The sequence below is a fragment of the Myotis lucifugus genome, unplaced genomic scaffold (assembly GCF_000147115.1).
Source record: "Myotis lucifugus unplaced genomic scaffold, Myoluc2.0 scaffold_346, whole genome shotgun sequence".
NCBI classification, from domain to species: domain Eukaryota; kingdom Metazoa; phylum Chordata; class Mammalia; order Chiroptera; family Vespertilionidae; genus Myotis; species Myotis lucifugus.
The window spans coordinates 335,163-359,885 of record NW_005871394.1 but is presented as its reverse complement, the minus strand read 5'-3'; the positions used below and the strand labels follow the sequence as shown (position 1 = coordinate 359,885).

Below are 24,723 nucleotides of genomic sequence, written 5' to 3'. Positions count from 1 at the left end.
CACAGGCTTCCGTGGGACATCACCAAGGCACCATGCTGTGAGTGCATGTAGAATAGACTACATGTGCCACACTAAAGGGGATATAGCAATGCCCATGGATACTGCACATATGCAGGTGCTAAGAAAGTCATGCCGGTGTAGCTTGAAGACCGCCTTTGCATGTTAACAAAGAAAGGACAGGGAGAAAGCTGCTGTGCTGCAAAACTGAGCCCATTTGCCTCACCACCCCTCAAGTTCTCTGTCACTGCTCCCCCTGGGGTTGCCTTCTGAAAACTAGCAGGTGCTGCCTTCTGCACATTTTGCCAAACGCAGCAGTAGGAAGAGGGCTGTCCCTCTGCAGTGCTCACAGGGGCTTGGACGGAAGCAGGAATCTGAAAGTGTTGCCTACTCAGGGAGAGCGCCACTAGCGTAATGGTTTTCCAACAGGGATTTTCCATGCAACCAAGCCTCACCTCATAGAACAAAACCACCAGCTTCCACCACAGCTGGGACTGATGGCTAACCTAGAGGAGCAGGGGCAGGGCCGTGGGTGCCATTCTGGGGTGGCATCTTCTCCTTGACGGGCACTTAGCAGGAAGTGCCTATCATTTACCGCAATCAAATTTACTAGTATAATCACCCGCAACATTTTCTTTAAAGGGTCCAGGCTGGCAGAACAAATGAATGAAATGATTGGGCTGCCCAGGTGAGTGTAGCACCTCCCAGTTACAGGGAGCCGGCATCTCTTAGCTGTTGCCATGAGGGAATTTTGGTCCAGTTGTGCCAGGTCCTCCGAGTTTTCCAAGGGAAGTCAGAATTCTTGATCTTTGAATTATAGCTCCCAATGTCTAAATGTTGGCAGCATTTCAAAAATACCATGCAGTCCGAGGAAACCATGCCTGCTGGCAGGCGCCCGCCTGCAGCCCTCACCCCTGCTTTACAATCTGAGTTCCTGAGAGGCAATTGCTTTAGCCACCTGTGTCTTCTCACTCCTCTTCCTCCCCCCACCCACCTCCACCAAATTCCCAAAGAAAATGTCCTGAACTCTCAGACTCTTCTCCTCAGAAGTCATGTTTCATTGAAAACCTTAAAGTCAGGTGATGGTCTCAGTAATTTATTTTAGTTGAGGATTTTTAAAAGTAGCTACAGGAACACCTCTTTTTATTGCACTTGACTTTATTGCACTTTACAGGTGTTAGATATATACATATACATATACATATACATATACATATACATATACATATACTACATATATTGATTTCAGAGAGGAAGGGAGAGGGAAAGAGAGATAGAAACATCAATGATGAGAGAGAATCATTGGTCGACTGCCCCCTGCTCACCCCACACTGGGGATCAAGCCTGCTACCTAGTCATGTGCCCTGACTGGGAATTGAACCATGACTTCTTGGTTCATAGGTTAACCACTGAGCCATGCCAGCTGGGCCAGGTGTTGGTTTTTTTATAAACTGAAGGCAAGACCCTTCACCAGCAAAAAAATTATGACTCACTGTATCACTATAGTCACTTTATTAGGGTGGTCTGGAACCGAATCTGCAACATCTCTGAGCTATGCCTGTGTTAAGAGCCACTTTCTAAAATAATTTTAAAGGAACTGTCTTGATGTTTGATGGTTAGAGGGTAGAGAAAGGTTTGCCTTGGAGGGGGATGGATCTGGGTTGAAATTTCAGCTCACCATCTATCTCTGTATCACTTGGACAGGTGACAGCCTCAGTTTGCTTCCCATTTCTCATCTGCAAAATGGGAGGGGTTGTGGGTGTAATGAGATCTCAGGAATGCACACACACTCACACAGACACACACAAGACAACTCCTGGGTTTGCTGGTTTAGGATAATGAAGGGTATTTTATATCTGGTGCCCTTAGATCAGTGGTTCTCCACCTTCCTAATGCCGCGACCCTTTAATACAGTTCCTCATGTTGTGGTGACCCCCAACCATAAAATTATTTTCGTTGCTACTTCATAACTGTAATTTTGCTACTGTTATAAATCGTAATGTAAATATCTGATATGCAGGATGTATTTTCATTGTTAAAAATTGAACATAATTAAAGCATAGTGATTAATCACAAAAACAATATGTAATTGTATATGTGTTTTCCGATGGTCTTAGGCGACCCCTGTGAAAGGGTCGTTCGACCCTCAAAGGGGTCGAGACCCACAGGTTGGCAACCCACAGGTTGAGAACCACTGCCTTAGATGCTCAGGAAACATTAAGTTCTCTTAGGAGCCAATGTAATTGAAACTTACTTGCAAATATTGTAAAATGAGCCTCATAAAGCTTTTACACATTTGATATTAGAATTTTAAAAATCTGCTGTCTTCAGAAGTCCCGTTGTGGTAAGTAGTGTTACAGTTGAGATGGGAGGAAAGGAGAAAATAGAGAGAGTGAGGGGATGAACCTCAGGGATGTCTGTACCTGGAGGAGGTCCTAGGGCCAACTTTCAGTGCCCACGTTCACTTCCATATAAGGTGACCTTACGATCTATCAGGCCAGTTTAACTCCTTTGCTTATGGCTGAATCTCTCATGTCTAGCACATTCCAAAATAAATATGTTTGCTAGCTATTTAAATTGGTGAATGAACAAGTAAACAACATGGTGAGAGTTTTATCTAGGGAGGGTACTCCACGCTGGACAACTCTGACCAGACTGTGCCGCCTATCAGAGAATGCGGCTCCCCGGGTGTGGAGCCTGCAGGGTCTTAGGGACCTGCCCTCAGAAGGGCCCTGTGCCTGGTTAGTACTCTGCCGTCACCGTCGTGAGATTCTTAATAATTTTTGAACAAGGGGCTCTGCAAACGATGTAGCCAGTCCTGATCAGAGCATTCCATCAGCAAACACAGAAATGTCAGTGCAGAAGCCAAAGGGCACAAACCATGGCCTCTGGACCCGATCAAATAGTTTGGGCCAGAGAGTGGTTATTTTTAATATAAATAAACTTTTTATTTAGAATAGTTTTAGATGTACCCAAAAGTTGAAAAGATCATACAGAGAGTTCCCGTACCCAGTTCCCAGCATCTTCTATTACATTCATATTTACATTTATAATACATTCCTCATAACTAAGTAACTAACCTCAATACATTACTATTAACTAAACTCCACACTGTGTTCAGATTTCACCACATTCCCCCATTTCTATTCCTGAATTCCATCCAGATGCCACATTACGTTTAGTCGTCACATCTCCGTAGGCTTCTCTGAGCAATGAATGACATCTTCTCAAACTTCCCTTGTTTCTGATGACTTTGACAATTTTGGGCTGTGCTTGTCAGATATTTTGTAAACTGTCCCTCAATTTGGTTTTGTTTCATGTTTTTCTCATGGTTTCTGGGAAGATGGCCACGTGTCCATCACGTGATATCAAATGCATGCCAAGGCCGTGAACATGACTGGTCACTGATGTCGTTGACCCCGATCACCTGGTCAGCGTAGTGGTCACCAGGCTTCTCCACTCTCTTCTTCCTGCCTCCCCTTCCATGCTGTGCTCTTCAGAAGCAAGATCCCCATCGAACCCCACAGCCAAGGACAGGCGGGGAGCCTCGCCCTCTCTCTTCCCCCACTGCAGGGTGTCTCAGGCCATCCTGTGCACATCCTGCCCCAGCCCTCGCACCCACCACTTCTCCCAGGAGCCGTGACTCCCTTGGTTGAAGAATGTGCTAGAAACTAAGATCTGGGTGCTGCCTGTGCTCATGGCTACCTGGGTGTCTTTTTTATTTTATTTTATTTACATTGACATTTTTAAAAATTAAGCAGTTATCATATGGAGCATCAACGTTTCTAGGCTGAACTGGGCATGAAAATAAATAATGTTAATAAATAGAATGTTTTAAAATGTTTGCTTAATGGTTTTGAAATACCAGCATTTTAACGAGGATGAGATTTCACATTAGAATCTAGACTTCCGGACTCTCTTGAGAGACCAGAAGGTCCAGCAATCCTGAGCCCATATCCCTGCTGAGAGCCACCGGCAAAGGCCGAGCGGCTCTTCTCCTTTCCTGCACTGAGCACTCTCCAGGCCGCTGCAGGCCGCACCACTCCCTGTTGTGTCACACCACTCACCGGACTCATGTTCCTTTGTGACCCTTGAAGGCATTTGAATACATGAGTCCATTCAAGTAGGTAACTTACAGATACAGTTGTCCCCCTGTTGGCAGTTTCCCTTCCCACCTTCTCAGTTACCTGTGGTCAACTGAGGTAGGAAAATATTAAATGGAAAACCCCCTAATTCATAAGTTTTACTTTGTGCGTCATTTGAGTAGAATGATGGAATCCCATGTTGTCCACTCCGTCCCGCTCTGATTCACCCAGAAAATCCACACCGTGTGTGCTCCTCGCCTGGTAGTCACTTAGTAGGCGTCTCAGTTATCAGACCAGTTGTCAGAGAGAGAGAGGGGTCACATTTACAGAACTCTTATTGCAGTAGATTGTTCTATTGTTTATTTTATTAGTGGCTATTTTTGTTCATCTCTTCTATGCCTTATAAATTAAACTTTGTTATAGGTTTATATGAATAGAGAAAAACATAGGATATAGAGGGTTTGGTACCATTCGAGGGTTTATGCATCCCCTGGGCGTCTTGGAATGTATCCCGTGGATAAGCAGCGGCTACTGCACACAGCGTAGTCTGTGAATTTAGCTCTACTATTACTTTGACCCAGAAGTGAGCCAGCAAGAGGAGCTTAGCTCTAGGCGGGCTGGAGTCTTATATGTAAGTTGGGAGGATCCAGAGGTGATGATAGAGAGACACACAGGTATGAAACCAGAGCGGGTCGTGCCTGCCCGGTTAAATAGCCCTGATTTCCCCTTGAAGCAGTAGGAAGCTGCTTTCCAATTTTATGCAGAAAAACAAATGTCCTGGTTAGATGCCCTGCCAGGTGGAGATGGGAGAGATCCTGGAGTAGAGGAAGGGAACTCAGTTAAGGGGGAACTGCAGCCAACCAGGCAGGAGGTGATGGTAGCTTGAGCTGGGGAAGTGGCAGTGGGTTAGAGGGAAGTTCATAGATCAGAAACTATTCAGACAAAACTCGGTGTTAATTTCCCTTCAGATAATGGAAAGAATATTTTGCTGGTGAATAAAGAAAAGTTTTGTCTGTTAAGATACTCACTATATATCATCCACGACTAAGAGGCTGAGTCATTTTCAAATTCTGACTGGGCCATCGCTGGTTTGGCTCAGTATAGAGCGTTGGCCTGCGGACTGAAGGGTCCTGGGTTCGATTCCAGTCAAGGGCACATGCCCGGGTTGCAGGCTCAATCCCCAGTCGGGGGCGTGCAGAAGGCAGGAGATCAGTGATTCTCTCTCATCTTTGATGTTTCTATCTCTCTTCCTCTCCCTTCCTCTCTGAAATCAATAAAAAATATATATATTTTTAAAAATTCTGACTGGGGCTCATGATCCCAGTACCGGTCCTGCTGCCTACCTTTCCAGCACCAGTGAAGCCCATTAACATCATGTTCTCAGCTCCCTCCGTCTCATTTGCCCATTTGATCTTCAGCAAACTCTGCAGGACTGAAGTGGCTAACGTTTGTTTTTATGGCTTCTGTTGCCCATCCATAGTGAATGAACACCTTCCTCGGGTCTTCTTGGGTCTTTCTTGATTTACGGCACCTCCATGCGATGCCAGCAGAGGGTGGAGGCAGCCGTCCTGGAGATGGGGATGCAGATGGGAACAGCCTGGTGGCAGGGAAGTGGCACTGGGGAAGACGAGGGACGTGCGACAACAGGCACACCGTGTTGACAGTCGCTCCTTTGGGTGGCTGACACAGCACCCTGCCTGCCCGGCCAATCGCATGTCGGAAGCAATTAACAATCTGTTGAGAACATATCCTCACATGCTAGTCTATTTTTCTTTCTTTTGGTCCAACCTCTGATAACAGGTCGGAGGGTAACCCAGGGGGCACGGGGGCAGGGCGGAGGGAGTCGGAGAATAAAGAAGTAGCCACTTTATTTCTAACCGTTCGCAGCTGTCCGCTTGTTTGGGGACCTTTTCTAGGCAGAGGAACAAAGTCTTTCTCCCCAGGGTTGTTTTCCTTGGCGCGGGGAACAGACACTTTCTTGAGGAGCTCACGGAGATAACACAAAACATCTGCTTGCAGGAACCAGCAAGAGCAGGCGGCTCCTTTAGATAAACATACGCTTCACAGGCGGCAGGAGGATGTGTGGAGGGGCCGGACGGTACACTAAGAGGAGGAGGAGGTGTGTTTTTAAGACACAGGTCTGTGTTATTAGCTGGTGTGTGTGTGTGTGTGTGTGTGTGTGTGTGTGTGTGTGTGTGTGTTTAGCGTGTGACCGAATGGCATTTTGTTTTGTGAGCACTTTGGAAACGGTATGTTCTCAGCCACGCTGCCGGAGGAGGTCTGTTTTCTTTTCCCACGTGGGCGGGCTATTGCTTTTATTCATGAGCTCTTGAGAATGAGTGATGCTGATGCCTTGGGGAGGGGTTTTCACACGTGTTGGACTCCAAAGACACAACCGCTCTCCGACATGAGTAACAGTTTTAAGGTTGTTGTAAACTGCCAAGCCATCAGGGGTCCCCAAAGGATTGACCAGGGCCTGAGGGTTCATCTCGTGTCATGTGGAAACTGCTGCACAGCTCACAGCAGGTTCCCGTTGATCACACTGTCCCCAAATCCACTCTCTGGAAGGCGTGGGCCCTGTGGGGAAAGACAGCTCCACCTGCCCGTTCACTGGCCCGCCCCCACCCTGGGCTCCATGAGGAAGAGCCATGGTGAGAGCAGTGGGAACACCTGCCTGGCACTGGGGCCTCGAGTGCCTGCTGGCGCTGTGCTTCCTGGGTGAGCCTCACAGTCTCCCCAGAACTGGGTGGTGCTGTCCTCATTCCTCAGATAAGGAAACGGAGCCTTTTATTTTATTTTATTTTTATTTATTTAATTTTTTATATATAGAGAGAGAAACTGACATACCACCAGGGGTCCCCAAACCGATTTGTTGTTCCCCTTGTTCATGCATTCATTGGGTGACTCTTGCATGTGCCCTGACTTGGATGGAACCCACCACACTGTCATAGCAGGACAATGCTCTAACCCGCTGAGCTCCCCGCCAGGGCAGCGGAGCCTGAGAAGTGAGCAAACTCCCTCCCCGGCAAGGGGGGAAGCTCCACAGCTGCAGGGAGAGCCCAGCACCTTGGCCCCAAAGCCAGACGCTTAGCCACTGTCCTCACCGGGGACACAGGTTAGGGGAAGTCACCAAGCCTCCCGTTTCCACCTTCGTCTTTAACAAGTTCTGCTTCCCCAGCTCTGCCAGCTGGACTGGGTGACGGGAACGGAGCTGTGAGAGCCGTGCCAGGGCTCCTGCCCAGTGGGAGCTACGGGGCCTCTGGAATCAGACAGACAGGAATTCAGATCCCTTTGCACTGCAAACTGGCTCTGTGAGTCCAAGCCCCCTTGTTGAGCTTTGATTTCAGGGTAAGCAAAGGGCACACGAGCTCAACTCAGAATCCAGCGGTGCACGTATTCGTCACACAGCCCCTCCCTGCAGGCCCCACCTAGGCACTGAGGAGCCACCCCAGGAGCCTGCCACCCCCTGCCCTCCTGCGGCGTGCAGCGCCCAGGGAGGCAGACCTGCGTCCAGCAGATCACTGTGGCGTTACCGTCTGCGTCTGTTGCTCAGGAAGTTTCCGAGCAGATAGCAGACACAGGGAGCCTGAGTCCAGGAACGAGGGGAGCCTTGAGCTGAGCTCTTAAGGAAAAGGAGGCATGAACTAGGTATATGACGAGGCAGAGTGCCTGCCAGCTGTTGCGGACCTGGGCTGTCTGGGGACAGGACTCCCCCCAGACCACCTCTGAGCCCTTGTTCTGCACCCTCCACAGCCAGGTTCCACCTAACACCATCACAGACCAGTCTCATCCCCAAGCCTTGGGCTTCTCTTCAGAAGAAAAGAGGGAAAACAAGGAAACAGAAGGGGCTGCAGCCAGCCAGCCACTGCGCCGGGCCTTGCCTGACTGTGGGACCCGTGTCCCAGGCGGTGGCCCCGCGTCCAGAGCATTTCTGCTGTGTTCTCCGAGGGGTGTCTCCCCCTGCGGCCTCCCTGCCAGGACAGCAGGAGCACACAAGCCAATAGACAGCCTGCTCTCTCTCAGGGGTGCCCAGACGGGCATGCGAGGGCTCTGGGGAAGGAGGGGAGAGAAAGAGAAAGAAAGAAAGTGGGCTGAAGCTCAGACATTACTGGAATTTTTATTAAATTCTGTTTGGGAGAAAGACGATTTACTGAGTCAGAGATGAAAGGCAAATCGGCACGGGGCCCCAGAAAGAGGATTCTGTCCCACGCTTGATTTAGCTCCCACACGGCCTGAGTCCGGGAGATCAGAAAGCTGTGGTTAGACACATTCACAAACTCCTCGCTCTCTCAGATGCTGGTTCCCGGCTGAGCACCAGAGGGAAAGCCGTGGGGCTGCCTGTCAAGCCTTCGAGAGGGACCCCAGGCCCTGCAGGCTCACCTCCTTGGCCGGCTTCACCCCAGCTCTCTGGTCGGTCTCCCCCTGGGCCCGATCACCCGCAAACAGCAGTCCTGCTTGGAGTCGCATTGTTGAGCAAACTCCTGCTGAAACCGCATATGAGCGATCGGTTTAGGATTCTGACCTCTGCCCAGACCTCTTGCTCGGCTCACTCGAACCTGAGCTCAGCCTGGCCCTGTTCTGGGTTCACTGACTCCATTTCAGTGACCTGAGTGCAAAGACCAAGCCCCTCCCATGACCCAAGCCATCCAGGACAAGGCCATCTTTGATGCCTGTCACCTCTTTGTGCACATTCATTCTGAACGCATTTTCTCACTTTGAGCCCACTTCTTGGAGTCTGACATTTCCCTGCTGGGTCCTGAGAGTCATAGAATGTGGCTGAGGGTGGGATAGAGAAAGGGATGCTGGGAGATCAGTTCATGCTTGCCAACCGCCTCGAACCATCAAAGGTTGTGTTCCGTGGCATCAGTAGATATCTGCCTGGGATTGTGTCGGATGGCTTGTCTGGGTTATTACAAGACTAGTCAAAGTTTAACTGCAAATTCTTCCAACATGCAATCGATTAAGACTGCTGGTTAATATCGTCTGGCATTAACTTTCTAATTGGGTACAATGACTGAAAATTAACTATCACCGTTTGAAAAAAAGGCAAAGAAGGGAGGCTTTCCTGATAAAGAGGAGAGTTTCAGATTCTTTCTCCCACACCCTGCCCTGGATCACAGCGTTCTTATCACAGAGCTCTCCTCCCTTCCCACCAAAAGCCGAGAGCAGCCTGCCGTGCCAGGACCCTGGCAGCAAGCTATCATCTCCCCTGTCGTCTTTCTTCCTCCCCCAAATAGGAGATGATGGATTCACATCTTGACTGAAAAAGATCACTGCTCTTTTATGATGCAATTTTGATTGATGAGTACTCCCTACCTCGCCCTGTGCCAGGTGCTTTTTAAGGTAGAAAAGAAGTAGAAACAGTTCCTTTGTTCAGGGAACTTAAAATAATACAAGACATAAGTATGAGAAACCTGTAGAAAGTAATCCAAGGCCAACTCTAACCCCGTGCTTAACTGAGTACCTGCCACTCAAAGTTCTTTGCAAGTTCAGAATCGATGTATTGATACCAAGACTGCCGTCCTGGAAATAAATACGCAGGAGGAATCTAATGCCAACGTATGTTACGGAAAACATTCGGTCTCCGTGGGAGGCTAAAACTAACAGTTCACAAAAGAGGGCCTACTGTCTGCAAGGCATCAGCGAAGCCTTTGATAGGTGCATGTAATCTTCACAACCACCTCCTGAGCTACAGATAACACTGACACCCGGTTTCTTCCGAGATGGGGAAACTGAGGCTCAGAGACACGAAGCCATTAGCCTATGGCTATGCTATTAATAGGGAGCAGAGCCAGAAAGGAGACCTGAGAAGGCTGATTACAGATGCTGTGTTTGAAATCAACAGATATTATGGGGAAAGGAGGCTCCGGAGTTAAATAGGACTTTTTGCTGCAGGAATTCTCAGATACTTCCCTGTGTTTAGGATACTGCAAACTTCTGTGAAAGCAGCATTTTTGCAAATATATTTGACCTCAGGATCGTATTGTTTTAGCCAAGGATCTCCCAGGATTAGTGATTTTTAAAATATACCTAGAGTGTAGTGTCCACAGAATCTGTGAACTTGGCAGTGGGAGGGGGTGGGCTATGATCCTGAGCTAGGTCAGGGTTGCCCTGTGGACCCCATAGACTGCCCTTGGCCCAGACCCAGACATTGCACAGCCCCTCAGGTTCAGGCTGCCATTTGTAACCTGCCCAATGTCCACTTGAAATGATTCCCTAGCCTTTTATTCTTCCTCCTGCAAACCAGAGGTCGCCAACCGATGGTCAGTGGACCACTGGTGCTCCGTGAGGTCCGAAAGGTTGGCAACCGCTGTGCTAGACTATTTTCATTTAAAGCAAACAAACAGCCTGACTGGCATGGCTCAGTGGTTGAGTGTCAACTTATGAACCAGGAGGTCACAGTTTGATTCCAGGTCAGAGCACATGCCTGGGTTGCAGGCTCGATCCCCAGTGTAGAGCATGCAGAAGGCAGCCGATCAGTGATTCTCTCTCATCACTGATGTTTCCCTCTCTCTCTCCTTCTCCCTTCCTCTCTGAAATCAATAGAATAAGTTTTAAAAAAGCAAACAAACGGACATTACTTGAGCTTCTACAAGGCAGGTACTGAACAAAGTGCAGGTCGAAAAGCAGCCATCTCAGCAGTGGGGGTCCCTGCCACCATGGAGCCTGCAGGAACAGACGTGGAAGGAAGAACCCGAGTTTTAGGGCCAAATGCCTGCCTTACCTCCTTTCGGCTGTGGGGCCAGGGCCAACACTTTAACTGAGCTAAGACTCCGTTACATGAAAAAACAATAATAACAATAATGCCCCTGCTCAGGTGTCACTGGGACTAGACAACATCCTACCTGCACATCTCAGGCCTCACTCAGGGTTCGCCTGTCTGTGGCTATGGAGATGGGAGACTTCTAGTGGCACCATAAAAACAAAACCTCTCATGTCAATCAATTTTTTGTGATCTGGCCCTTCTGGAGCTGTTGGGGAAGGGAGGGGATCAGCAGGGCTGAGCCCTTCCCTGTCTTGCTACCATGAGGCCAGTGACAGAGGGTCCACCAAAGGGGTGGCCATCCAGTTCTCTACATCCAGAGGCGCGATCTCTTCCACTCCCCACCTTTTGAGGAAGGTTTGTTGAAAAGCACACACACACACATACAAAGATGCACATACATGCATATCTGAACACCTGCAAGGCAGAGGACAAAGGGAGAAAAGGGTTAGGATGGTATACAAACTACATAATTGTTTCCCGAACCACCAATAATATTGAATGAATTTCCCAAATGCCCCGTAACTTTCTTGTTCTCAACCCCATGCTGTGCGAGCTGGGATTTTGTCTCTGGCTCACAGTGAAACCTAGTGCCCATAAGACTCCCAGCCTGGGCTTCTCAGCTTCCAGAGCTGGCCCGGGCTGACTATGGCACACGCTGAGTGTGTCCTGACGAGCCATTTGCAACGTTCACTTTTGAAGAGTTAATGACATGTAAGGGAGACCGTGGTGAAAGAGTCAGGCCCAACTTAGCAGCCCGAGCAGAGGTTCGGAGCCTGATGGCCTACCTACCTGAGGTCAGGTGGGAAATAACAGAAGTAGGACATAGTCCCAAAGTTCCCCCTTAAGTGCCAGGCATCCTATACATCCTCTTTTAAGAACGCTGCTGCAGAGTAAATGTTTTTCTCCATGATGGAGAGTGATAGAGTGATTTGCCTAGACAACTAGTAAGTTGTAGAACTAGGATTTTAAACTAAAGTCTTCAAACTTCAAAACCAACTCCTCTCAACTACTTCAAGATAATTCCCAGCCCAGTTGGTGTGGCTCAGTGGTTGAGCGTCGACCCATGAACCAAGAGGTCACCAGTTCGATTCTTCATCAGGGCACATACCCTGGTTGCAGGCTTGATCCCCAGTGGGGGACATGCAGGAGGCAGCTGATCGATGATGTTTCTCTCTCATCAATGTTTCTATCTATCCCTCTCCCTCCCTCTATCTCTAAAAAATCAATAAAAACATTTTAAAAAAACGTATTAAAAAAAAACCACAAAGGAAATTCCCTGCCATAGCCTAAAAGGGAGAGGCAAGAGCAAACCAAGGTCAAGGCCAAAGGAAAGACCAGAGACCAGGTGTGGAGTGGAGGGCAGAGCCAAGAGCTCAGAGCTTGTCAGAGGAATGGATGCTAGTCTGTTTCCTCATCTGTGAGATGGAAACAGTAATAGCATCTATCTTCGAGGGTTGTTCAAGGATTCAGTCAGGTAATCCAGGTAAAGCCCTTGGTACAGTCCCTAGAACATAGTAAGTGCTCAGTAAATGTTGGCTTTTACTCTTCGTCTCAGATCCATGGTCTTAAGGCATGGGCGAGAAAACACATTTCCCCTTGGGGACTGCGGATTGTGTTAGCTGACCTTCATCACTTGGGTCTGTGGCTCCTAGGAGTGGACATTTTTCACCTTCTCTCCCTTTTCTTTCTTTAAATTTTTTTTTCGTGCCACCAAGCATAACCTTCAGATGCCTCGTTATGCTTAGCAATGGGCTGTGCCTCTATTCTTGGCAGAGAGAGAGAGTCACACTCCAAACACAACCAGATCTTTTGGATTTTAGAGGCAAGCTGACTTGGTCCAAATCCCAGCCCCGCCACCAGCTAAGCTGCTGGAATGAGTGCATCGGTGCACCGGAGCCTCAGTGCTCTTCTTCTGTGACACAGGATTAAAGCCCATTTCACGGGCAGGCTGCGCAGGTCACATATGCCAACCCCTGGCACTGGCACTGGCACTGTGTGGCTATCGGACGCCTCTTCTGACGGGAACACACTTGTCTTCAAGGGGATCTATCCCCTTTGGGACTCGAGCTTCTTAGAAGGCTCCAGACCCCCTTCCAGCCTGCAGCAGGGGTTCTCCTGCCTACCCCTCTCCCGCAGCAGAGGAAACAGCCCATGAACTCTTTGAGGGGCTGCCCTCCACCTCCTCCCCAGCTTTACCTCCCCACTCCCCCCCAAATCCCAGCATCTGTTGCCCAGACAGTCAGCTGCCAAGCTGTGCCCAAGTCTCTCCCGGGTTCACTTGATATGCTGCCACTTTGTTTTGGAAGAAAAGCCGCTATCAGTGCTGGGCCCCGGGGAGGCAGGTCCTGCCTCTGCCAACTGCCAGCCGTGTGCCGTCTCTCTCGTCTTGCCCTGGGAGTGCCATTACACTTACAGAGTGTCCCTTACCAGGCAGCTGCCACGGGACCCTGTGAGGCACAGACAGCAAACCCCGGGCTCTGGGGGGCCAGGGGCCGCCCTGAGCTCAGCTCTGCAATTCTGTGGACAGGCCGGCTATCATGTCCACCTATTGAGGTAACTATTTCCCTCATAATCATAGCTACATGCTGCAGGCCTTGCCTTGCACAGAGAAGGGTCTTTCCCACTTAGTGAGCCCTCCCTCTGTTCTAGGCACTTGGGAGGGTTTTTCTTGGGTTAACACCCTCCTAGCCATGCAAGGAAGGCCTCATCACCACCCCCTTGTCATAGGCGGGAAACCAAAGTTGCACAGGTACTACTTCTAATACAATCATCGGAATATTTATCTGCATTCTACATATAGAAACACTGAAGGTCAGAGAGGTCAAGCAGCTGGGAAAGGAGCAGAGTGGGAATTCACAGTCTGTTTCACTCAGCAATCCGTAACATGTCATCACTTAGGACAGTGTAACTCACAGGCGCTTAGGCATTGTGTGAGGGGGAGAGAGGAATAGGCTTGTGGATCTGCTGTTTGCTGCCTGACCACCTGGGAGTAGCTGTCATCAGAAGGGGATTGTGGGTGCCTCGTCTGACCACGCACCCTGTCTGTGTTATGAAAAACATAGCCCTCCTCTCTCACCCTCCTCAAGGTGATGAGGTGGCAATGAATGTAATGTAAGGTATTCCTGAAGTTTGCTGCCTTTGCCCACCTTAGAAACAGTGTGTCTCAGGAAAAGTTCCCATCGGAATTGGTGCGCTGGTAACCTGCAGGCGCATCTATCTTAGAAAAATGTCTTGTTTTGAGCTGTGATATTCTTTAAACTTTTAGATAAATTGCTAATGTGTTTGTTTTTTGTTTGTTTTTTAATGCAGCAAATCACATAGAGCTCCAGATTATTGGATTATCTGGAAAAATCCCAAGCTGGCCACCACTGGCTAGAGTTGTGTTTGCCACAGTCTCCACCACTCCCTAGTACCCAGTGACAGGGAGTGCCAGTCTCCCTGCAGGGTCACCCTCCTCCTACCAGTTTTCTTATATTAGAGCAGGGAAATGAACTTTCTTGTGCTCTATAAAATGGGAAAAATTAAAAGGCGATATGGGAGAGTGCACATTTCTATGTAAAAATAAGTATTCCTGCCCACTTATTTGCACCAAAATAAGATAGATCCAAAGAAACAAACCAGGCCCTTTCCCTCTTCCTGGGGAGTCTCTTCCTGGTTGTTGTTGGCGTTTGACTTTAACACTTGTCTTAGGCGGTGTCTGGCGCCTTGGGGCCCTCACCCAGGATGCTCTCAGCCTCCGCCTGGTCCCGGGGCTACCGGAGCTTTCCCATCATGGTTTTGTTCTCTCTTTGTTGCCTTCTCCAGGTGTCCCCTTCCCAAAGAACTTCCTCCAGATCTGCAAGAAGATCCTGTGTCGCCTCTTCCGGGTCTTCGTGCACGTCTACATCCACCACTTCGACCGGGTCATCGTGATGGGCGCAGAGGCCCACGTCAACACCTGCTACAAGCACTTCTATTACTTCGTCACGGAGATGAACCTCATCGACCGCAAGGAGCTGGAGCCCTTGGTGAGTGTCACCCTGCAGTGACCAAGTCACGCCCTGGAGCTCAGCCGTTGGTCATGGTGCACTTCCGGACCCAGGCAAATTGCTCACTAATGGGTCCTTGTTAGTGGAAGCATTGCAGAATGAGATAGACTTTAAAGGTCGTGGAAGGTCATAAGATGCCAAATGTCCATGACCACCAAATAAGGGTCTTAAATTCCTCTCGGAGAGGTGGCAGGATGAAATGGGATTGTAATGGTTGGGCCAAAGGGAGTAGTTTTAATTCTCAGCTCCAACACCAGTCACCTAATGACTTAATCCCTTAAATGGACACCTTTGCTCTCTCATGTCATCTCTTAACTGTTATCAAAAGATGATCAGAAGCATCTCTTCAGGCGGTAAATAGATACTGAGCACCTTCTGTGTGGCAGCTGTGAGGCAGACAAAGTCAAGTAAAACTGCCTTGAGTAGCCTTTACTCTGGGATAGAAACAAGCCAGACGAGAGTACAGCATCACAGAACCCTTGCTTTTCATACAGATCCGCTGGAACACAACTTTCTGTGTGTTTTTTAAATTGATTTCAGAGAGGAAGGGCGTGGGAGAGAGAGATAGAAACATCAATGATGAGAAAGAATCACTGATTAGCTGCCTCCTGCGTGTCCCCTACTGGGGATCGAGCCCACAACCCAGGCATGTGCCCTTGACCGGAATCAAACCCAGAACCCTTCAGCCTGCAGGCCAACGTTCTATCCACTGAGCCAAACCAGCTAGGGCTGGGACACAGTTTTAATAGAACATATTAGAACCCAGAACATTTGATACAAAACTTTGCTGTTATCATTTAGGGGCCAGCATTCATTTTCTTCACAAGTTATTATTTTTTTTATTTTTTTCTTTATTGATTAAGGTATTACATATCTGTCTTTATCCCCCCATTGCCTCCCCCCCAACTCATACCCTCACCCCCCTGGTGTCTATGTCCATTGGTTAGGCTTATATGCATGCATTCAAGTCCTTTGGCTGATTTCTCCCTTAACCCCACCCTCCCCTACCTTCCCTCTGAGGTTTGATGGTCTGATCGATGCTTCTATGACTCTGGCTCTATTTTTGTTCATCAGTTTGTGTTGTTCATTATATTCCACAAATGAGTGAGAACATGTGGTATTTATCTTTCTCTGACTGGCTTATTTCGCTTAGCATAATGCTCTCCAGGTCCATCCATGCTGTTGCAAATGGTAAGAATCCCCAAGTTATTGTTACAATTAGACCCAGTCTGCACTCTAGAAGCCAAGGGCCTTGGGAAACCCACCATCTTTCATGACATGTGGTATCTTAACGTGATGCCCATCATGGATATTTCTAGTCAGCTCTACAAAGGGCTTTTTTAGCCAGAATAACACACTGCTTTATAGTAAAATCCTGCTTTCTTCCTGAAACATTAAGGGGCAGTTTTGTGAAATGTAACTGAGAGAGCATCTGTGTTTCATCCATGTGCATCTGAATAATGGCCAGAATGCAGAGCAGGCTGTCATCTTGTGCTACCCTATCTTCCTTTCTCTTTATGTAAATGTTTCTAAAATAAAGGTTTTATTACTATTTATGTATGGTGAGGCCAACAGATCAAACTCTCAAAAGATAGTTTGTTATGCTCACAGATCCCAAGAGAAGGGGCACATTGTGTCATGGGGCCATACAAGGAAGCAACCGGATTGGTTGAGGCAGAGGGAGCAGGGAGAATGTGGGCAAGAGCCTGTATTATGGTTTCCCTGGGAAGGAATGGGCAAGGCAGGTAAGCAACATCTTTTTCAAAGATGAACCCGTTTGAATCATTTCAGAGGGCTCTGGGCCTAGGAGCTACCTGGTTGTCTGGTAGCTGGCCTTGGGGTGATGAGGGCAGGGGAGTAGGAACCTAAGTGTGAGAGGAGAGAGAGGAGATGGTTGGGGTGTGGGTTCTGTTGGTAGGGATTGATGAGTGAGTAAATAGCTTGAGCCTGAATTATTTACTATCCCTAGGATTGGCTAGCCCTGGGACCTTCGTGGTCTGTAAGACTCTAGATGTTAAAGAATCCAAGTACAAAAAATAAAACACATGTTTAATACAGTACCTGTATCTGGCAAAGGTGTTAGTGAATATCATGTATGACCTTTAGAGTTTCTGAACTTGAAATCTGTTATAATGCTATCAGAATACATGGTAGATTTTTTATTTCATTTTATTTATTACTAGAGGCCTGTTGCATGAAGATTCATGCAATAGGCCTTCCTTCCCCTGGCTGCCAGCACTGGTTTTCCTCCTGCACCCGGGACCCAGGTATTTGGTCCAGCCGCAGTGGAGAAGCCAAGCCTCTTCAGTCTTCAGTTGTCTTCAGTCTTCAGTCTTCGCTCCGTGCCTGCTTATGCAAATTAACCACCATCTTTGTTGGTTAATTTGCATACTCATCCTGATTGGCTTGTGGGTGTAGCAAAGTGACACCAATTTGCATGTTTCCTTTTTATTAATGTAGATATTCATTATTTTTTTGCATCACTCAAGAATTCTGGAAGAGGGCAAGACTTTCTGGGTATAATTAAGGCATATCATCGGCTAAAGAAGTGCTAATTTTCTTCATATTTATTACAACAGCTTTCTAGAAAGCTCTTGGGGACAGGAAGTATGTTGTCCTGAATTTGGTTGGACAGCTAGTGTGGGAAGAAGCTGAAGTGCCTCTTGAGTGAGTTGGCTAGTCTGGCCTGTGTAAAGGCTGCCGTGAGTAAACAGCCACTTCAAGAAGAAAAGGCTGTGCAAACAGCTCAAGGGGGTTACTGGTAAAATGCTGGGAAGAGTGATAAAGCTAATTTTAGAAAATGTCAAGGGCAAAGGAAAGAGTGGGCGGGGCCGTGAAAGGAAAAGAGCAGAGAAACCACTCTGACCTCACAGAGAAGAGAACGTGCTTCTGCTTCCCGCGAGTGTAGACCTGACAGGCTCAGGTGGAGGGAATACCTTCATCTGACCCGCAGGTCCCCCAGGAGGAAGAGTGCCCCTAAGCACACACAGTGTTGGTTCCACTGAGCTAAAGGAGCCGGAGCATCGGATGGACAGATCTGAACATCAGCTTCTACTTCTACAGAAACATAAAGGCCATTGTAGGACGTAGCTGAGTGGAAGTCAGAAAGTAAAGAAAGCCCTTTTCTTTGCCATCAGACAACTTTGTTATTTTCTGAAGAAGAGGCCACTGGGGTTCTAAAACCTGGCCGTGCCAGGAGCTGACTGAAGTCTCAGAGCCACAGAAATGCTCCCTAAAACCCTGTATTCTAGATAAGAGCCTCTTTGGGGGGAAACTACCACTGGATTAACCAGGAATTATTAACAATGGAGGGGAGGGTATCAGAAACTTATATTTCTTTAAATCTTGCTTCAAGTAGTATCCTTCCTACCTTTATGCTTTGTTAATTATGATTACAGGGAGACTAATTTTAATGCTTTTACAAATTAACAGCAAGTGTTTTTAATGCTTAATTATCTGAAATTATATACTTATTTTACACAAACCAGAACCTATAAAAGAAAAGAAAAAGATATTGAGGATGTTTCACGAACAATAACTATGCAATGTCAAACTCTGGATACTTAGCATAGCCCACTAGGAATACTGTACTTGTGGATTGTTATTACTGAAATGAGCGCTTTCAATAGCTGACGGTGCTAGAATTCCTAACTTCTAAATCCACTGTTGCAAATGCACGTATTAAAGTCAGTCACAGCATATCAAATCAACACATTTTTATTTTTATTTGATTTGCATAGATCAAGCGCCCAATATATGCAAAGTAAGTTGCTCAGATGTTCTAAGTACATAAGAAAGATATACTTTTGAGGATTTACAGATGCACACTTAAAAAATGTAAAATAATGACTGCCACTCATCTTTGGCCCTTGAAGGATGACCAAGAAGTCAGGCATTTGGCTTCACATTCTAGTCATACATTCTTTAGACTCGAATGCAGCCAGGGGCCAGAGGACACCATTTGTCCTGCCGGTGTCCCTTAGAGCATCAGCATTCCCAGGGCCCCCACTATCATGCCCTGGGATCCTACAGTTTAGATTCAGAGACCCCACCTCCTGTTTCTCTCCACCATGTTTCCACCAGGTGCACCCACACTCCTCTGCTCCCAGACTCGCCCGGTTGCATGTCCAACACACTGGTTGTGTTGAGGGTCCAGCCTCCCACAAGGGCAGAGATTCAGTCTCATACAGTGCCAGGGACAAAGCCTAACTCTCTGGATTCAGACCCTAGAGACTTCCTTTACTAACTTGCAATCTTGAGCAAGATAGTTGACTTTTCAAAGCCTCGTTTTCCTCATTCATAGAATGAGTATAGAAATAGAATTGTTATAAGAGTTAAATGGATCAACTGAAGGACTTGTATGCATGCATATAAGCATAACTAGCGAGATCATGAATGTAAGGTAGCTGGCATGTAATAAGCAGAGGTACCCTAATGCTCTCTTCTCCAGATCCCATGGCCTTTGCCATCTTAGTGATCTGCCTGGTAGCCTGGTAGTAGAAATAGTTCATTGTATCCGTGTCCCCCTCTTGGAGGGATGGCAGTGTATGTGACATAGCTTGCATTGCCTATGTCACCTGGTACATAATAAATCCTAACTGTATTTTTGAATTGAGAAGAGTACTTTGTGGGTGACCCACCTCCATCAAAAAGGATTATACACGAGGTGTTTATTCTCTGGTGCCTTCCTCATCTCAGAACGTGTCTACAGACCTTCACTTGCCCACTGTTGGATTAGCAAGAGATTTAAGGCAAAATAAAGTGCAGAGCAGTGAAGAGATGCATCCTCAGTCTTAGGCCTGACAGAGAAAAACAGGACTGAAACTCTAGCCAGTTCTCCGTTCCAGACTCCAGCTAGCTCACTCAGGGGATGTTGAATGTTCACACGCTGCATGTGCCATGATGTGCCCGGCATACGGGGACCAAACCTCCAAAGAGTTAGCACTAAAGACCCCATGTCCTGGGAAAACTCCATCCCTGGCAAACAGGGCCAATTGGTCATTCCATCAGGCCTCTGAGTGGGAATACAGTTTGGAATCCAGAAGCTGGGAAGAGGTCACCCTGGCCAGGCACTGAGGACAGCCAGGGCAGCCACCCGCCACAGGGCTTGCCTCCTGGCTCCCGTGGGGACCTGCGTCGGTCAGCAACAGCCTGGGAACCCAGGGAATCACAGGCCATGTCACTTGGTCTCCAACAGGGAGGGGAGGCTGGAGGACTGACAGAGACACAGATGTGACAAAGGACCCATTTCTCATGTAAATGCAAGTTGAACTCAAGCAAGTTCACAGTTGGAGGCAAGGAGTCCAAATGCTGCTGGTAATTAGAAAGCGGGCCAGACCCTGATTGAGTAAGCAGGCTGCTGGGGCCTTGGCAGTCTAGGAGTCAGCTGACAGGATCAAGCTCACCAGAATCATTGTTAGCAAGCACACGCGGCTAGCAGTATTTTGTTGGCCTTTCACTAAAAACAAAAGTGGACTCAGAGCGGGCTGTTAGCAATGCAGAAGCTGCTGAATATGGAGCTGATTAGGGAGGAAGAGAGAGGTTGTTCGCCCTAATGCACCTGCTGACCTCTGGGTGACCTTGGTCTAGGGCAGTGATGGCGAACCTATGACACGCGTGTCAGAGGTGACACGCAAACTCATTTTTTTGGTTGATTTTTCTTTGTTAAATGGCATTTAAATATATAAAATAAATATCAAAAATAGAAGTCTTTGTTTTACTATGGTTGCAGATATCAAAAAATTTCTATATGTGACACGGCACCAGAGTTAAGTTAGGGTTTTTCAAAATGCTGACACGCCGAGCTCAAAAGGTTCGCCATCACTGGTCTAGGGCCTTCACCTTGTCTTTCCAGGGCTCCATTTCCTTATTTCTACAGGAAAGGAGACTATACCACTTCCTACCTTGTAGCAGTGCTGCTATGAAACGAGATGTCACCGCAGGCTGTTGTTACCTTATAGTCAGTGCTTCTCCATAGGGGTCTGCACACCAGCAACGTCAGAATCCCCTAGAGGTTATTTTTAAAATGTGCACACCTGGGCCTCACCACAGGCACACAGCAGTCAGAATTATTGAGGCCCGTGCCTAGAACCAAGCACCTCAGTCTGCCTCTCAAACTTGAATGTGCCACCTGGGCCTCTTACCAAAGCGCAGGCTTTGTGTCAGTGCACCTGGGCCTGGGGTGGGACTTGAGGGTGTACCTTAGCTCCCAGGTGATGTTGATGCTGCTGGTTCCCAGACCACATCCTGAGAGGCAAGACTGTCGGCGACCGAGATGCTCACATTTGAGAACTGATATTTTTAGCGCACACACCATCTCTTCCCCTTTTCTAGGGTTGGAGGTTGTTAAGTCGGTGAGATGGGGAAGTAAAGCAAAGAAAACAAAATCTAAGGATCAGTGTTGCTAAGAGTAGTCCTCAAAATGCCGGTCCTGAGTCATGCTCAGTAAACAGCTTCTTTTCCTTGATCAGATGAGTTTGCGAAAGACGACACCATCTCCACCCTCAAAAACTCACAACGTACAGTCGCAGATTAAAGGCCCCGAGAAGCCATCCAGTGAAGAAACTGGTCCTATTCTCTGCAGGCCAACCAGTTTAACAGCTATTTCTGTTGCTGTCGCTCATGAGCATCTTATAGAGATCACGGCCCGTGGACATGATCCACAGGTTAGGCAACACTGTTTATCTTTGTGGTGATGTGTGTCTCGAGTCGGAGCTTTGCCTCGCTGCCTCTGCTCTGGCCCCAACCACACACCCTCCACAGCTGCCTGGGGTGAGGACCAGAGAAGCCTGAGAGGGAGGTGGGAGGCAAGTGAAACTCATTTGGGAGGGCTTCCCAGGGAAAAGAAAACCAGCGCTGCTCATTCTCACTCCTCCCACATCATCGCATGACGCCTCGTCGCTGAGTTCTGTTCCTACCATGTGCACGGCACACAGGCCTTTCAAGAAATAAACACTAGCTTCATTTCTTGAGTTCCAGATGTCCCAGTATGCTCTTTACATGCATTATTTCATCTTTTTCTCGCATTTGATACCTTTACTTCCAACAGATGTTACTTCTCAACATCCAAACCACGTTCCTCTCCATCCCTCCAGACTCTCCTCACTGCCATTTGTCACACAAAGCTCCCCTCCGCCCCTGTTTGTAGTCAGATTGAGGTTCATGCCCCAAACGATTGTCAGTTTTAGCACCAAAAGCACAGCTATAAAAATGGTGGACCAGATGGAAGAAAGTTTGAATAGCAAAGATTTGGAAAGCCTTGTCTCATAAAGGCCCAGCACAGCCCATCGAGGTCCAAGCATATGCTCACCCTGTGTTCCCCTTCGAGGTGGCCCAGCAGGCGCTGGGGTGAGTGCAGTAGCCAAGGTTGGCCTGTCATGGCAAGATCGGGTCAGGACTGTGAAAAGAAGCAGAGCTTCTCACATGAGCCAGAGCTGCTCCCCAAAATAGCCGGCCATGGAGAGCCATTGTGGGGCTTTTGAAAGGGCCTTTTCTTTTGAAACATCATCTGTGCAAAGGCCTCTGGGCTGCGTCTTGTCAGGCGGGTTCCTTGACTTCCAGCCAAATGGCTTGGACGGGGACTCGGGTGTTGAAAAGAAAGAGCTTTGACTTTTCCACTATTTTGTGACCACATGAGTTGTCTGACCCTGAGTAAGGCATGTAAAGACCTGCTGCCTCAGTTTCCCCATCTATGAGAGAGCATATCTAGAGCCTCCCCTCCAGCTTGTCTCACTGAGATTATGATCTTTGACATGGTGTTTCACCAGCCTTGTCCTCTTTCATTCAAGGAGGCCATCTTAAAGCTCACTATGCCAGCAGGAGGTGCGCCTGGCACAGAGTAACTGGAGATTGCATTCAAGGGAGATTGCATTCAGGGGACTTTGTCCATTTAGATGGTGTGTGTGTGTGTGTGTCCAGCGTGGCATCTGCTGGTGGTAGTTGTTCAGGGCAACCCAGATGCCCAGAGATGGGTGGGTGGGAAAGCCTGCCAGAAACTGTTTTAGGAGCCTTGGCAGACATACTGTGAAGTGTCAATTTGAAAAATAGCAAAGAAAAGTGGGGTTGCTTTCAATGAACTGCATTGTGCTGGGTTATTGGGAATGTGGCAACATCAGCCGCATGCCTTTGTCAGTCTTGTTTATTCAACCTTTGCTGATGTCCAGACAGCCCTTGCTTCTGGTTTATAGGATGGTAGGTGCTTGGTTGTTTGGGTTTTGTTTTTATTTTGGGTTTTTTTTATTGGGTCAGAGTGGGATGTGGTCTCTGGCTTATCTCAGGGCCAAAAGTATGATTAATCAGAGTTGAAGATAATAATGGGGATATTGTCAGCACATAATATTAAGTAATAAACACAGAATTCAAAACTGTATTGGAAAATCACTCTACTCAGATCAATTTATTAGTATTGTCTGTGAACATCACCATAGATGAGAAAGGAAATATGGCAAAAAGTGTCAGAAGTGGTTTTCTTTTGGTGGAATGATGGGCACGCTTGTTTTTTACATAGACCTATTTGGGCTTTTCAAGTTTTCTATGGCAAACATGACCACTTCTGTAATCAGCAGAAAAATCAAACTGTGTGCTTTCAAAGGCCTTAACAACAAAGACCGAATATGTACAAGCCGAGCGACCTGTGTGCCCAGGACCTGGGGTCTGAGTTCTCTCCCCGTTTCTGGCCTGCCGCCTGCTCCCTCACAGAGCCACGGTGACAGAGATGCTCAGAGGAGCAGCCAGGGTCTCACAGACCCCTCTGTGACTGCGGGAGGTGGATGTGCGTGGTCACCTCGGACTAAATGATTCCCTGGATCTGGGGTGCTCCCTCCTAGAGAGTGGAGTTTGGGGGCCCCTATTTTAAGCAGGCAGATCTTCGTGATTCCAAAGCCTGTGATGGAGCCTGCAGATCACCTGTGCGTGACGTGTCCAGCCCTGTGGGGACCAGCCTTGCTCAGGCCCCTCACTGCCAAAGTACAGTGATCTTGACCGAGGGTTTTGGTTGGCGTTTTTCCCATCCAGATTTCTCTACTTCACTGGATCTGAAGAGATTTTTGTGTTTTTTTTCTAACTTCAAGTTTTAAAAGAGAACAAAAGGGATTTGTTGAAAAGAAATTAATTCATACTATGGAATAGTCTGTGTACAGTTTATTACACTTAAGTGTAAGTGTGTGTGCAATAACTACAAATAAGTTTTAGCTGAAACTATAGTGTAGGGTGTACAGTTCATTCCAACCTATTAGCAAAACGAGGACCAGAAGTGACTCAGGAATATGTCTCTGCCCTGGTCTCAATCATATTCCTGTTTCCTGTTTTATTATCGAGAAAGGAGAGAGAGAGAGAGAGAGAGAGAGAGAGAGAGAGAGAGATTGGTTGCTTCCCAGGGCTGGGGATCGAGCCTGCAACTGAGGTATGTGCCCTGGACCCAAATCAAACCTGGGACCCTTCAGTTTACAGGCCAGTGCTCTATCCACCGAGCCAAACCAGCTAGGGTGAATTTTCAGTGTTTAACTGTTTACATTTTAAAATACAGAGCCTTATAAAATGATTAATATGTTTTCATGACTCTTGCTATTTCTGTTCCAATTTGCTATTGCATACCTCCATCTAATTCTTACATGTTAGATTATGTCCTGGTTCTGCAGGAATGCCCACTAAGAACGGCAGGCTTACCAATCGTACACTGCTCTCTCTTTACCTTTGCTGAGTGGGGGTGGTTTACAGACTGCCTCCGGTTTTGACTGGCAGTCATTTCTAAATCATTCAGTAACATATGTTACACGCTGGCCACCTGCTGAAAATCAGGTCCCTACTTTCAAGGAATCCATTGTAAGTTTCCGCCGTCTCCATCTTTACT

The 24,723-nt window shown here is 47.7% G+C and overlaps 1 protein-coding gene across 4 annotated transcripts in view; it reads left to right on the top strand.

Moving 5' to 3' along the window:
• Nucleotides 1–24,723, top strand: part of MOB3B (MOB kinase activator 3B) — a 183,028-nt gene that overhangs the window by 139,014 nt on the left and 19,291 nt on the right. For all 4 annotated transcript variants that reach the window (XM_023764747.1, XM_023764746.1, XM_006101231.3 and 1 more), the window contains one exon: nt 14,653–14,855. In XM_023764747.1, coding sequence (XP_023620515.1) covers nt 14,653–14,855 — 203 coding nt within the window. The remainder of the gene's footprint in view (nt 1–14,652; nt 14,856–24,723) is intronic.